The 16,015-nt window shown below is 28.3% G+C and overlaps 1 protein-coding gene across 4 annotated transcripts in view; it reads left to right on the top strand.

Moving 5' to 3' along the window:
- Positions 1 to 9,194, top strand: part of LOC148236851 (pyrokinin-1 receptor-like) — a 75,148-nt gene extending 65,954 nt beyond the window's left edge. For 2 of the 4 annotated variants that reach the window (XM_088183203.1, XM_088183202.1), the window contains one exon: positions 8,942 to 9,194. In XM_088183203.1, coding sequence (XP_088039329.1) covers positions 8,942 to 9,069 — 128 coding nt within the window. In that variant the 3' untranslated portion in view covers positions 9,070 to 9,194. Of the gene's footprint in view, positions 1 to 280; positions 1,043 to 8,941 lie in introns of those variants that run through there. The other 2 variants (XM_088183201.1, XM_088183204.1) reach the window with 2 other exon arrangements.
- Positions 9,195 to 16,015: the final 6,821 nt, after the last annotated feature.

Below are 16,015 nucleotides of genomic sequence, written 5' to 3'. Positions count from 1 at the left end.
ATTGATGTAATTAATTATAAATACATGTTTTATGTACGTTTATATAATATATTGAAACATGTCAAGTCATGATAGTCATATTTTTAATAATAAAATAAGTCGGGTTGGAAAGTTTTATCCTTAAATAATACATTATCTGACTTTGAAACCAATAATAAAATATGTATTATTTCACTTGCGACTCACTCAGTTCATGAAAGTTTTACACGCATCTGGTTGTTCATATATTATTTACGTGCTATATATAAAATCGAAATAGTAACATTACATTTGCTTTCAGGTAATTCAGTGCGCGAAGAAAGTTTCACCAGTGGGGGCCTGCAGCGTTTTGACACAATGAAGGTGGCCAGGGGGCGAAGGACAATCTCGGGGAGCTCCGCGACTTCCGCAGATGCCACTATAGACATTTGTCTGCAGCATACCACGTCGTTGAGCCGAAATGTCCCATTGGCCTCGGACAATATTACGCCGCCTCACCTGACCAAGACCTTTGATCCTTTAATACACACGATCCCCTGCGGAAAGGTTCTTTTAGCAAATTCTCCTTGCAGGGATGAAACTTTCAACCGTTCGACCGACACTAATACTCGATTATGCAACCCGGTCGTAAAAACCAACGTTTACAGCCTTAAAAGCTTCTCAGACGATACAGCCATAGCTACCAGCAAAAAGACCGGAGCTTGGTACATATTCAGATGTCCCAAAAGAAACGAGAAACACTGTCCCATATCGCCCGCGAAAACTAGGCTCACTGTTGAGAATGAAACGCAAACTGATTTGGTTCCTTACAACATTTGCGATAGTTTTGCAGAAACCGATAGGGGAAACATTGAAGACGAGCTTACTTCTTACATGGAAGAGTTGTATCGCAGACAAAAACGCTGCAAGATGACTTAATTGCGTCATGTAAAAAATTACCCAAGTTTGTGAGATTCATTAAACGTGAAACGTTGAATTATTTATGTCTAGACTCGACTTTCTAGACTTAATTAGTGTATTATGAAAGTTTTACGTGCTTAAAATGACATTAATTGCCAAAATGTTTCGCATCAGAATATTAATAATCAGAACGTTCACATGTATCATATGCATTATATGAATATGATTGAAAATACATTTGAGTATAGGAATAATTTGTATTTACACATGTATTGTAGTATTTACATGTTATAATTGAGTACTGTACTGGCGTACATACAGGGTGATACAAACACAAAACGATATTTCTTATATATTGTATTATATATTATTATGATATATTTTCATACACTGTATGATCAGGACAATTTGAATACCCTAAGGTTTAATTACAACTACATATACATTTACTTAACCTATTTAATCGGAACAAGGTTCAGTAATTTAGAGCAATACAATATATTCATATAAAATATTTCACGGGTTATTTTATTCTAATTTATTAGGTAGGATAGTTTTGTTTATGTAACGGGAAGATAAAAATTCTATTGGTCAACATTTAACCTAAATGTGATTTCTTGAATATATACATAGATACATGACTTTTGTGAAGCATTAACTTAGAGGTACATCGATTTTGTAGAATATATGTATAGAAATATAATTTAAAAGACACTAAGATATATGTAGAGACATATCTTATACAACAATATAAAATAGTCAATTTTGTATCGATGTATTATAATAAAGGTTCTTAAGATATCACCATTTAAAATATCGTTTTATTGCTACTAATATAATAAAAATAATTACTTTTTATGTTATATCAAACAATAATTGCTGTAACTTAAGAAATTCCACTTATTTTAGAATTTAATTTCACTACTAAGCGAGAAATCTCATATAGTTCCCCTTGTTGCAAAACAAAATCTATTATGAAGGCAATTGTATATAAACAATATGGAGAAATTGACAATGAAATTATTATATTTTACAATATAATTATATTATTTTTTGATTTATATAAATATAATTTAACGAATAAAGAATTAAAAAATTAAATAAGTATGCTTTAAAAAATTTACATACTGGTTTTAGATTTTTTAATTATTGTTTGACTAAAACTATTATGTTTTGACATTTTATACCTTTTAATAAAATTTTATTTAGAAAGAGTAGTTTTTCATTATTACTATTTAAAACTAGCGATCTTTAAAAATATAAGTATACAGCATGGCTCAAATTGATATGAAGCTAAAAATCAAGAAAATCTAATTTTTTTATTTAATACATTCTCTATATTTGACTATTTATTATTAACATAATAGTATATGCATACTATTATATTTTAATATCAAATTTGTGTTCACTGAACAGGGTAATGCTAATAACGAAAATATAGCAGGGTCACGGTTATGAACAAAAACAAATTCTCAATATATATTGTATATAATTGCTGGCAATTCATATCTATTAACTATAATGGAAATTTATCTTAGTACATAATCGAAGTATTAGTGTCGTTCATTGTATAGCAAAATAATTAATATTATGATATATTTTACTATACATATGTATGTTTTATGTATACACATAAAGCATGGTTATTGTTGTCCAATTTTATTGTGAATAATAATTAGCACCTTGAAGGTGATATTTGACCTTTTCGTATGTTAATCAATGTGATATTAAGGCATTAAAACGGTGTGATATAAAAAAGATCTCATAAATAATCCGTCTAGGATCTAAATATGAATAAATGTGTATTTAAAAAATCTAATTAATTGTAATCATGATTTATAAATGTTTCTGTGTTTATATGTGTTATATGTGAAATTAAATTTTATGTATTACAATCTATGTGTATTTCTTTATGAAAAATATTGCATGAATAATAAAAACCTTTTGATTGACTTTAGAATATGTTTTATTCTGTGGGGTCCATTGATCATACAACTTATGCATTAAAAGTGCCATTAGCCAAATGTCATTAGTGTTTACGACACGGCAGAACTTATACCTATGTCTTTACCGTACGTAACAATAAAGGGATTATCTAAAAGCTCCGCTTCAACGATCGTTTGGTGGCAGTAAAAACACACGAAACTGTGAAACATTGACAAAAAGTGATTGCGAAACTACAATTATCCAAATCTCCAACGGTTTTGATTCAAATGAACGAATCTAGTTACACCCCCTAAGACTTTGTATCTTGCCGTTACGGTGAAAGTGGGCGAACAAGAGACGAATACAAGCTCAAATTCCTGTTGTAAGATAAAAAGTTCCTCTCTATCAAGTAGAGCTACGCCCACAATCGACAGAGCGGCTGGTTCTCTCTTCACGTCAACCCTAGCTTAGCTACGATAAAGATATTATTTAAGTACTTAACGTATTTATAACAATAATATTACAAATCGCACGATATTAAAAATAATAATTTATAGTAAATAATAATACCCAAGTCAGATCAAATCCAAGTAAAATTATTTAATTAATAAAATTAATAAATAATATAATATTAAATAAAATATATAAATACCCTTTTATTTTCCAATTAAACTTTAAATTAGTTTAAATAATCTTACACATTAAAAAATTTGCCTTTACAAATTGTTAATTTTCATGTGGATTTCAAACTAGTTACATTATTTGTGATAAACATTAATTCATATATATTATAAATTATTATAAAAATAAATAATCATATTATTTTCAGTCGATCGAAACTTGAGTTGTAATTAACGGCAACATAATAAATTAAAACGAGATTTCAAAGAAGAAAGAAAATAACATCAACAACGTTGACATGCCCACTGAACAAAACATAATTGTTAATGAACATCTATACCTGAAATATAATAAACAGCGTTTTGCTTAATTAAAATAAAATATTCGGTGGAAATATTTTATTTTAATTAAAATATTTGATCGACTAAAATTAAATAAATGCATGAAAATTCAATGTAATTTATTGTAAATCATTCCATTGAATATTTCATGTTTTAAATATCAAATTGTGTTTGGGTGTTTAACTTTCAATGCGTCTAAAAGTTACTCTCGCATTTTATGTATCGTTATTCGATTATAATTCCATCAAACTTAAATCATTTCAACATCAGTAAGATAAGAATGTTTTTGATTTGCATATTATTTAGAAAATCATTAAATAAATATGTATTAATATTTGGAAAACTTAGTTCATAACAACTACAAAACTAATTAGACTTTGTGTAATATTTATTAAGTACGAACATTATTTATTGAAATGGCATATAAGCATACAAAACGCGTACATTTATTTTTATCAAACACATTTTTTCTTTACAAACAAGAATTTCATATCAATTAATATTTCGAAAAAATATGTTACGTACAAAGAAAAATGTGTATTGATAAAATTTCTAAAAATAGCACTGACTATTCCACTGGTCTATCGTGCTGGTTGGTGAGAAAATATCTTCATGTTTGGATATACATACTATCAATGAATGATTTGGTTCGTTATCAGTGATTATAAAAATGAATAGCTTTCTTTATCTAGCACAAAACATTTATTAAACCAGTGTGTAATAATAATTAAAATATAAACAGATTCCCTCAAACTTTTATATTGGCTTTTTTATTAGTTATTTAAACCGATTACTTTAATTGTATGTAACATGTGACGTTTGTTTATGAGTAACAATTTAATCAGTACATCTCAAGCATTACAATAATCTCACAAGGTCCTTAGAAACTTTAAAGCCACCTACCGTTTCGTAAGTGCTAAAACCTGATTGGAGTATTCAAAACCTCTTGAATAGTGTAATCATTTCAACTAATTTCACTATAAGGAATATTTTTGAACAGCTCTCATATAAGTAGATGCAATTATATCTTTAGTTTTTAATGCGCTTGAATTCAATGATATAACCATTCTTCATTAACTGAAAATTAATGTTTCTTAGAGGATGCTCGGCTTAATTATGCAGAGCGCGTATCTCTTTAACAGTTTGTAACATTTTACGTTATGTACGATATGCTAGTTCATGGCCCAAACTTGGCGACACTTGGGTAACACTGGCGTGACAGATACTAAATAAAGCCATTATTTAGTATCCGTCACGCCAGTGTTACCCAAGTATTTCTTCTTATTGCAAAGAATTTTGTATCCTTTTGTTGGAATATAATTCATTGCAATATCTCGGCGGAGCGTCTACTCAATGAAGCATTTTTGTTGTTAAGGGGCGGTGTTGACAATCTGGTTATGCTTGGCAATTTTTAGCTGCTAGATCTAGAGTGTTTTAGAGAGTCGCAATTGCGTCCCTTGTTCTTGTCCGTCGCGGCAAGACATCAGTGCTTAAGAACGCTTATTTTGCATGAGCCATCCAGCTTCGCAACGAGCTTAAAAACCCAAGAACGATTTCGGTGCTCGTTGACGTTCAGCTGCGAGCGTTAGAATGCCGTAAGGAGTCGCAATCGCGTCCCTTATTCATGCGTGTCGTGCCCAATACGTAAGCGCTTGAGAACGCTCCTCTTGCACAAGCTATCCAATTTTTTAACGGAAAATGTATGATGTTATTATCTATGTTTCGGTAAGTATCATAATTGATTTTATGTCAATGTCTACTAAAGAGGGTGTGTATGAATATATGAGTGTTCAAATTGATGTGTAATGTATTTATGTGGAATGTTAAATATTTTTATGAAGCATTGGGTAATTCTGTTGTGTCATGATGGTCAGATTTGTTATAAAAAATAAAATTAAATAAAACGGTTTGTCAATAAGAAATCAAATGTATTATATCACCAAGTTTAACTACGCGTTATAATAAAATCAATTAAATTAAGTTTATATTTAGATTTATACTTACGCACTTTGGTTTTAAAGTGCACAATGGATGTTTTGATTGAAAGTTTGCTAATCATATTTTAAAATGTTGCAAAATTTTATTTCTTTCTAACATATTTTTGTTGATTTATCTTAAATTATATGTTAAAAAAAATATTTGATTAAATTGATATATAATACATATCCTTTCAGTGCTTGTACTAAATCTCACGAGCAATTCTACATTCAGCGTAAAAATCAAATTGAAATAGCTTTAATGTTTTTTTGTGAGAATATAGTTAAATCCGCAAGGTATAAAGTAATGACATGTTGTTAAATAAATAAAAAACAGATTGAAAATGCTGAATGTTAAAAGAGTATATAAAAAAATAGAGTAGTTATATTTGATTTATTTTATGTACGAATTAATTAAGAGAGATTAATTAATTGTAAGACTTATTGAATAATTTTCAGACATTGCACAAACTAACTTGACATCAAGAGCAATCCATTTAATTAAGTATTTTTTTAACAAGAACACGAAATTAAATTAAAAACTTATCAAAATCCTAATGTAAAAAAGTATATTCATTAGAAGAAGCTCTAGCATTTATACCCGAAACAGAATTTACAGTAAAATAACATATTTTAACTTATGAATATATTTTAGAAGCAAAAAATGCACTTTATATAATATTCTTTCTCTTATTCTTTGCAAATTTATGATAATTCCTTAGAAGAAAAAAAAATTAATTTCAAATTGCTTTTCAAAATGTGTAATTATTTATACATATGTTAATTTTTAAGCGTATTAATAATAGGACTGTTAATATTACCTTTAGATAACTAAATACATTTTAGAAGACTTGATTCGTCACCATTTTGCGCAAGTTATAAAAAACATTGTAAATATAATAACCAATCACTTATAATTTTTTGAAGTCATTTTTCACGTGACTATAATTAAAACATAAATATAATGTTTATCCCTGAGAATATAACCATCATTATTCGACCAATGGATCAATGTGTTATACATACATTTAAAAATTATTACCTATTATTGATAGACAGATCTTGATCGCAATTCTAGAGAGAGTGTGACATTTATAAAGCTGTTTAAAAACTTAGTAAAGACTAGAGTAAATTATTTTGTCTAACATGAGTAACGCATGAAATAAACTTAATCATCAGTTGGTCGAGGATAGTATGCAAACTAAAATATAACTTGTATGTTTTTAACGAACTAGCTATAATGACCAAAAAAACTGGTTCTGGAAAAAGATATTTTTTAACGAAAACGAGGAACAAAATTTTTGTTAAAATTGGGGACTAGAATTTTTTTTTCAATTTTCTGAATATTCAAATATGATCAAGAACGATCAGCGGTTTTAATTTTGTACTACGTGTTTTTAATAAGTATTGTGTACCTATATGAATCAATTATATTTTATTTTACGTATTTTTCTAAAGTGTATTTATGTAGGATCATATATTTTTTAAAAGTAGCTATATTACAAATTTTTACATTTACTTTAATCAATTTTAGTTTAATTCGATTTACTTGTTAATTCGACTTGTACAAAAACTTTGAGGCGAGAACTTACTGTATATTTAAAACATTTAAACTGAAACTATACGTTGTACATAAAAAATATATAAGCATATTATTTAACCGTGTAAATTAAGGGATATGTTACATGCTATGTAGTATTCTATATTCTTAGGCTAGGATCAGCATTCTTTTATTGTCTACTATTACAACGCATTAAGAGTAATCTACGTAAGCCATCTTCCGTTCTAACTAGTTTTATTTATTTTTGCGGGAAAAAAAGGGCAATGAGTTTAGATTGAGTCCCTAAAAGACAGTATAATAAATAAACAGTTTTCATATTCACACAACTAATTTGAAATTTATCTCTTAATATCATTACTAGTAATTTACACGACATAACTATTAATTAATTGGACCATAAGCATTGAATAATTGTGGCGCGTCACATCGGATTATCCTTTAATTCCTATTCCTCTTCGCAATTCAACTTCGTTTATCCATTTGAGTTCAAAATTACCCATAAAGACACTTCAAACTTAATACTAATAACACAATAGCAATTATCCGATAAATTATTACCATTAAACGTGTTTAGTTAATTTATTACCAACTTTTTTGAATTGCGAATTTATTTTTCAGAATATCACAAAATAATAAATTAATTTCTTTTAGTGATAATTAGAAAATGGTACTAATCAAATATAATGTTTTTTAATCCAAACTAGATAACTCTTAAATGTATGTATTAATTTAATAAAATAGGATTACGTAAATTAACATGAAATACGTGTATCCACATAATATGTTTGGAATATTTTCTAAAATAACGTAAATATTATCTTGAATACAATATATACACATTACGCATTTTAATATATTATGAAATTTACTAATTGATGAATATTAATTCAATCATGTATTAGAAACGATTAATACAATATTCATTGATACAATGTATTTTATAAATGTTTAGACAAGGTAATTATAAAATAATTTGTCTGTATGCTACTTATTAATAATAAGATAACATATTTGAAAACAAATAATAAGCAGATTGCACAATAAATCATTAAAATATATTTACTCTATAAATATATAAAATTGCTTTGCTAATAAAGTTTCATATTATAACATAAATATTATTTTATGTTTCAAGCCTTCGGGGATATTCAATAAAATCCAACAGTTGTTTTGTACCGAATACACAGTTTCACTCTATACAATTTTGTAAAGTGGTTTCTTTAGCCTATAAATACAATTTAACAGAGTTTTCGTCCTCGTTAGGTTCGTACCTTTATCGTAAAAATATGTAAAGCTCCGAGATTAAACAGATTTTCAATTTTCATATAATACTCTGGGATTTATGTAATCACGTAATTTTGAGAAGTGTAAACAAAAAAAAATGTTTAAATATTTCGTTATTAAATTTGCATATTAATTAATAAAATATAATGAAATACTATTATTAATAAACATTTTCCAGAATTTAATCTAGCCGTACTTGTTATTATAATATTGTAATTAAAATGCTAATTTGTGCCATGGTTAATTATGTGGGGGGTTATTTCCTCCAGTGAGTCACAAAATTTAATGCGGCCAAGCTGAAAAATTTTTATTCGAGAAAATAAGAGTTAAAAGTTCCGAATTTTGTTTTTCAGAAAGTCAGCATCTTCCTTTATCGCCACCGAGATTCGAGACTAAAAGTCGTCGAGGACGACAATTGGCCACACACCAGAGAGTACCAGAGCGAAGCGCCAGTGCCACCAAGGCCAAGACTAAACTATAAACTCTAGACAGGACAGATCTAATCAGAACCAAACAGCAGCTTCTATAATGATTGCCCCAACAGCAGATAATTGCAGGCAACGAAGTTGAAGTATTCATTTGTGGACGGCCAAAGATCTTTTTCAGCTGGCTGGTCCAACCCAGCTAGTGACACTGTCACAACATCACTCCCAAGCCGACGGCAGAGCGCCCGAACGCTCCCCACACTGCGAACGATCAGCAGCCATATCACGGAGGATTTGTCCCAGAACCGAGAAGTTGCAGCATTATCCAAGCTCTTCGCAACTAACTGGCGGATGATGAGACGTCCAGCTTTTTTAATATATTATTTATATGTAATAGCAAACGTAATTACTTTTCAATTAACAAGATAATAACAGTCCCTAATACTAATTAATAAATATTAATATAAATTTTGCCTACATATGCATTATTTATTTTAATTTAAATGTTTTGGTAATAAATCTTAATAATGTTTTTGTAATAAAAATTGTTAAAAAATATAAACTAATAATATTCCACAAACACTAGAACAAACTAAAAAGTCAAACGCGTGATTCGTAAAATTGACAAATTAATGCTAAATAATTAGTTTTATAATAAAATTAAAGTAAAAATCCCATGGAATTGAATGATTAGATAAAAAAATATCACTACTTATTTAAAATATATAATTAAGTTATTCTAACAAAATTACCACTGACCTTCTAAGGTTTAATAATAAAAGACAAACAGCAGTGATTTGACAATTAAAGATATATATACCAAAGTTAATTAAACATATTACAATGGTAGTTGTTCCGTTAATTTTGTTTTTCAGTTGTCGTTCAAATTTCATTAATGGATTATATTAGTAGTAATAATGTGATCAATGTTTTACTTTTGACAACAGTCTTATTGTTTTTAATTATTTTTCAGAAGCAATGATAGAATAATTTGATGATCTATAACATTGGTCGTCATATAGGTCCTATATGACGACAACGCAGAATTGGTATATATAAACAAAAAATTGAAATGACTGTCAGAAAGTATTATCTTTTTATAAGGAACATACTACATAAGTTTGATGTAACAAAATATCCTGAATTTGAAAAGAGAAATTATTTCACAGGAAAAAAATGCTAAAAAACCATGACGTAGGTACATATTTTGCCATAATGGAATTAAAAATAGCCCACTCTTAGATATTTTATCGATTATTTCAGGTATGCAATCATATATTTCTATTATCATTGTAAAATATTGTCTATTAGATAACATCCAAGAGAGTACACATTTATAAGCTGTCCGTATATATATATATATATAGCGTTCCCATTGCGACGGCGCCGATTTGATCGACATTAACATTCAATCCTCATACATACTAAGGATATATTACAGGTTCACGCTTAAAACGTATCGGATTTGCAAATTGTCAAATCTAACAAATATGTATATTAAATCAGAAACAATGATAATTTTTATGTATTGTAAAAGGAAAAACTCACTTTTGGGCCTCTGAGTCCGTCGACGGGAATCCAAAATTTGAAGATTTCATTACGAAGATTTTTGTATGATTGCTATCTAGTTTAATCAGTGTATTCTTATAATCCTTACACACAAGTATATATTTCATTTTCATAGTTATAACATACCTAGTTAATTTGCAATCCGATTATTTATATTCAGTCAAATCGAACAACGCACATGCCAAAATAATGAAAATTTTTGTCGCGTAACAAAATTATTTACAACTGTTGTCACGTTACTGTCGGCCATCTTGTTTTATATTTGAAAGCTTATTTTTCATTGGTCGAAACAACAGAATTCATTACCAGTGCCTCGGAAAGCAATAAAGCAAACTCAATTTTTATGTTTATTATTATAATTAAATTTATTTCCTTTGTTTACGTGTATTATTATATACACCGTTCATACAAAGCAATACGATTTACATAGTAGAGAATTAAACGGAGAATGTTTTATTTTAAAATATGCGCGTCCGGAAGTTACTTAGAACAATTATATTATAAAATAAGATAGAAGATAGATAGATGTCATACAAAACATACCGAAAGATATTATCCAGAATCGGTGACTACTTCAAAACCAAATTTGAATTGAAGTATACAAAGCATATGCCTAAGCACATCTTAATTAAAAACGTAAATTTAATTTCTAGTAGTTTCAGGTTTTCAGTTTAATATGTTATTACTTTACCACATGTTATCTTGTGTTTTTTTATTAATATAAGTTCTATTTCATATTTTTAATTACTTCTTGGTAACAATAACATGGTTATAAGCCAGCAACTTGTACTTAATTGTAGTGTATGTATTTCCTCTATTCTTAATATTTTTTTAAACGTATATATATAAAAAAAAATTTACCTCATGATTTTATTATAATATAATAATAACATTTATTTGGTAAAAGTATTACTTAAATTCAGACGTATGTTGCATAATTATTCATTGTTTATTATTAGATGAATTTACATAATAAGTACTTTATTCACGCTTCGATCTTTATTACCAAATAGGACAGTAATTTCGGATAATGTTTTTTATTTTTAACTTTTTAATATATAATTGTTAATATCGATAGTAAACATAAACTTGAAAGTTTCAGAATAAAGTTTACTAATCCCATAATTAATATTCCTAGTCTGAGACACAAGGATTAGATTTAATAGTTATTAGTGTTCGTCTAAAATTGTAAATCTGTACTTTCGACAATTTTTATAAGCTTAGCATAAAACAGCGAATTATAAATTATTTTTTATTGTTTTGCTATGTTTTAATTAAAGGTTAGAAAAATTAGTATAACACGTGTATATTATTAATACTGGTCTAATTATTTGTTCATTATTTAAATACCACATACTTCACACGTGCTCACCATTCTATTAAATTACACTTATGAGAGGCAAAGGTTGGTTACGGGTTGAAACTATTATGGCTTCCGTTTTATCTTTTAATTATTTAAGTTCTGCAGGGACTTTTTAAATTTAATTGAAATTGCTTTAAGATAGTAACTAATATTGCTGTGTCAGCAACGTATGTATATGCATCGATCAGGGAGGATTTTTTAATTAAATAGGATATAACTGGAATTTTTCGCGTTATCGACAGTTCATTACCTAACAAAAGTATTATGTAAATATTATTGGATTATCAGTAGTTTCAAAATTTAAAATATTAAGATAATATTTATTTATCTATCGTGCCATGCCGTATATAAAGCTTTTTTTACATTAAGCTTAAAAGACTTGTACTTTTCTTTTTATTCAAATTGCTGGAGATGTGTTTTGAAAGTTGTTTGAATGATTTTCTCGAAAACAAAATTGTTCGTTTATTATTTTACGTTTGAAGGAGTTCATTTAAAAAGCATACTTTCTTAAAGTTTGCTAAGTGGCGGTAATAAACTAATAGTTAAATAATTGTTTTATTATACAAAAAAAAATATATAAATAATTATGCTGAAAATATTAAACTAAATGAATATAGCAAATATCCCGTAGTAATTGTGTAATATATTATTGGATTGGACCTAATACATATACACAATATAAATCAACATTTGTGTCATTGTTTAAGCATTGTCGCCGTAGTCACGTCACACAAATCGATTAAAGCGGTAAGCTAATAAACGTTTTGGTTACAAACTGAATTTAGTAATGCCGAAGCACTTAACCGATTTATTATCATTATTATTGCTTTTATCTATAATATAGATTGTAGAGCACACGAAACTGTGTTTAATTGAAAATATTTTTATAAATATGACACCAAAACTAATATTTAGAATCACCCTGACACGTATCTCGTACGAATAAATAATTATTCACACAAAGGCATCTATCGATTGTTCAACCACCAAGTCTCGACATCAGCAAAGCAGAATAAATGCTACAATTAACCCTGCAGTATCAGCGCTTGCGTTTTGGAGACTAATAATAGTGCCAGACCTTACAGGCAAGGGCACCGAGAGCGAACCCGGGCCCATTGAAAATAACGATTCCGGGCCACATAACAAAAATGGCATTTTATATATTTTTTAACATCGTAATATAATTTTTTGAATAAATAATAATAGGCACAGATACCTTTCTAAGCTACAAATAAATATAAAAATTAGCCACCTTTGCGACATATTTTCTGAAATCATATTTTATGCGAAATATTTTAGTTGGGCATTAAAAATTATTAAAAATATCTACTCATAATATTTACTTTTTTTATAGATATATTTTACCTATGATTTTTTTCTAGAGTCGGGCCTCGGGAATTTGTATACTCTCACCCCCCCCCCCTCTCGGCAGGCCTGCTTACAGGTCCTAACAAAATTATTATTTATAAAGTAATTTAAAACTTTTATTATTAACGTTATAGTCATATTTTTTTCTTTATTAATTCTCATGAGGAGCATGACCATGAGAATTTGCTTCATGAAAATAGTTAAAAGTCTTTATATTAAATTCTAATTATTTTAAATTAATTAATATTCTCGTAGAATAAAGACATTCGTGCGTCGTGCGATTTGTTTTTCATCCCTTTCGGTGGAACAGCCAATTACAAAATAGTGGCGAGTTTTTGAAACATTGCCGTTGACCGAAAGAGCAAGAGAGCCTGGACGAACGTGTTATCATTTTGCAAGGCGTTTACGACGAATACCTTTATTATTTTTAATTCACGGCGAGTACTTTGATTTAATCTGCAAAAAGGTTTTCTCACGGAGGTGTCCCTTTTCTGGCTTATACGTTTAAAACCCGTTTTTGTATACCACATGTCGACTAAAGAGTTCAATTCTTGAATTGAAGAGTGGTTCAATTAGCAAACTCAAATAGTTTATATTTAAATATTAGTTTAATAGTAAGTAAAGTTCGATTGGAATTTTTTATGAGCAAAATATAGCGATATCATTCACGAATTAGGCAATGAATGATATTTGTTTAAATAATAAATCGATAGCAAAAATAATAAATTAAAGGGGTCATATGATTTAACCTGATTCTCTAAGTCTATACGATCGTTTAAATAATATTCTAGCATTCTTTCTATCCATTTTTATATAGGCTAATATAAACTGGGAACTGCTCTTTAAGTAAAATAATATTAACAATTACGTGTTTTAATATTTGGATTGAATTAGTTCGTCGAAAATTTTACTCGTGATAAGCATAAAGCTAAGTGGCCTATAAACAACGAGAAGAGTTGAAACAGTTTACATACAACTTTTATGTTTGCCTGTTTTAATGAAGAAGGAAAATATAAGTGTTAAATATAAGTATAATGACACGTTTATGATGATATTAATAAACAAAACTAATAGCAACAGGTGGAAAGAAGTCTACCTAATATTTCAATCGAAATCTATTCTAAACGGACAACGACCCGACCATTGAGAAACGAAGATAAAAAAATGATGGAATATTCTAGAAAAATGAAAGATGATATCATATGCATGTAATACAATATTTACATACATATATCTATTCAATGATAAACTAGTAAAATTAACTAGCAGTTAGATATTGACGGCCTTCATAGCAAGGTTGTGATATATTATTAAACTTATAAAGATTGCCTAATAATCTCTACTTTTTTAGAGAAGATATTCAAGTCTTTAATAGTCAAGGTTAAAATTGTCTTGATTGAGCTGCAAAACCAATATTTTTGATATTATTGATAACTTAAAGGCCGAATAGTATTCTATAGTTGGCCGTAGTTATTTTTCACAGATCGCATTCTTGGCCGTATTAAAAAAACATGTAACGAATAAAAATACTATTATGCTTACAGATGATTATATTATAATATTTTATAAATGTAGTACTATAGTGTACTTGGAAATTTCTTATAGGAAGAATACTGTAAGATGTGTATTTAAGATTAAGTTCACTAACATGCTAAATGTAATAACTAAAAATTATACGAAATAAACTTTGCATTTTTTCTAATGCGTTATTTGGTTCTCTGTCCCCACTAAATTAATCTAATTAATTGTTGATAAAAACAGGTATAAAATTACTAGTTTGCTAGTCAAAGATGATTTGACACGCAGTTGGTTCTTTAGTTGATTACTGATTGTTAATATTTATTTGATCTATCAAATTATTTACTCTGCTGATTTGTTTTAAATAGTTTAAGCTTGGAATAGTAACGTAAAACCTAGCTGCTTAAGATGTATCCACAATTACTACAGCTTTAAGTTCATATTTATACACCTTGATCTTAGGTTGCCCATGTGGCTCATTTTCAAGATTAAAATCTCAAGAACGCAATTTCTCAAACCATACTGTGTGCTTATTAAATCACATTTTCGCGAAACACGTCGTTGATATTTCGAGCTGTATTTTAGAATAATACGTTTTTTATTTTTATTTGGTTACATTAAGGTTTATCTGAAAATATAATTTGAAAGCTAATCAGAAATTAAAATATGAATGTGAAAGTTATAATATATAGCTTCACAATAAAAAAAACAAGAACTGCTAATCTGATTATTAAAATAATATTCCCAGATAAGCGAAGTTCTCCTTGCTGTAAAATAAAATTCAAAAAAAATTTCTAATATGCTTTTTTGTTGTGAGTTTTGAGTGTTGGGATACAATTTAATGTGCTCTTAGCGTAGCGTCAAATTAATGAAGTTGTTAAGGGGTGGTGTCTACAATCCGTCAATGCTCGACAACTTTCAGTTGCGAGCTATAGAGTGCTCTAGTATCGCGATCGCGTCCCATATTCTCTTGCACGAAATACCCAGCTTCCAGGATGGATAATTTTTAGCGATAGCTAGGAGGAGCTGGAAAAATATGTAGAATAATACTCATATATTTTAAGTGTGCGCCATAATTGTTTTGATTTTTTTTAAATATTATTATTTATACTCGTATAATTATTGTTTGTAAAAAAGCCATAATGACGAATTGGTAAAACATGTGAATTCTTGATGGCCGGAAA

The sequence above is a fragment of the Plectrocnemia conspersa genome, unplaced genomic scaffold, assembly GCF_051122295.1.
Source record: "Plectrocnemia conspersa isolate PC_06_02 unplaced genomic scaffold, ASM5112229v1 ptg000003l, whole genome shotgun sequence".
NCBI lineage: Eukaryota > Metazoa > Arthropoda > Insecta > Trichoptera > Polycentropodidae > Plectrocnemia > Plectrocnemia conspersa.
The sequence above is the reverse complement of the archived record's forward strand: the minus strand, read 5'-3'. Positions and strand labels throughout refer to the sequence as shown.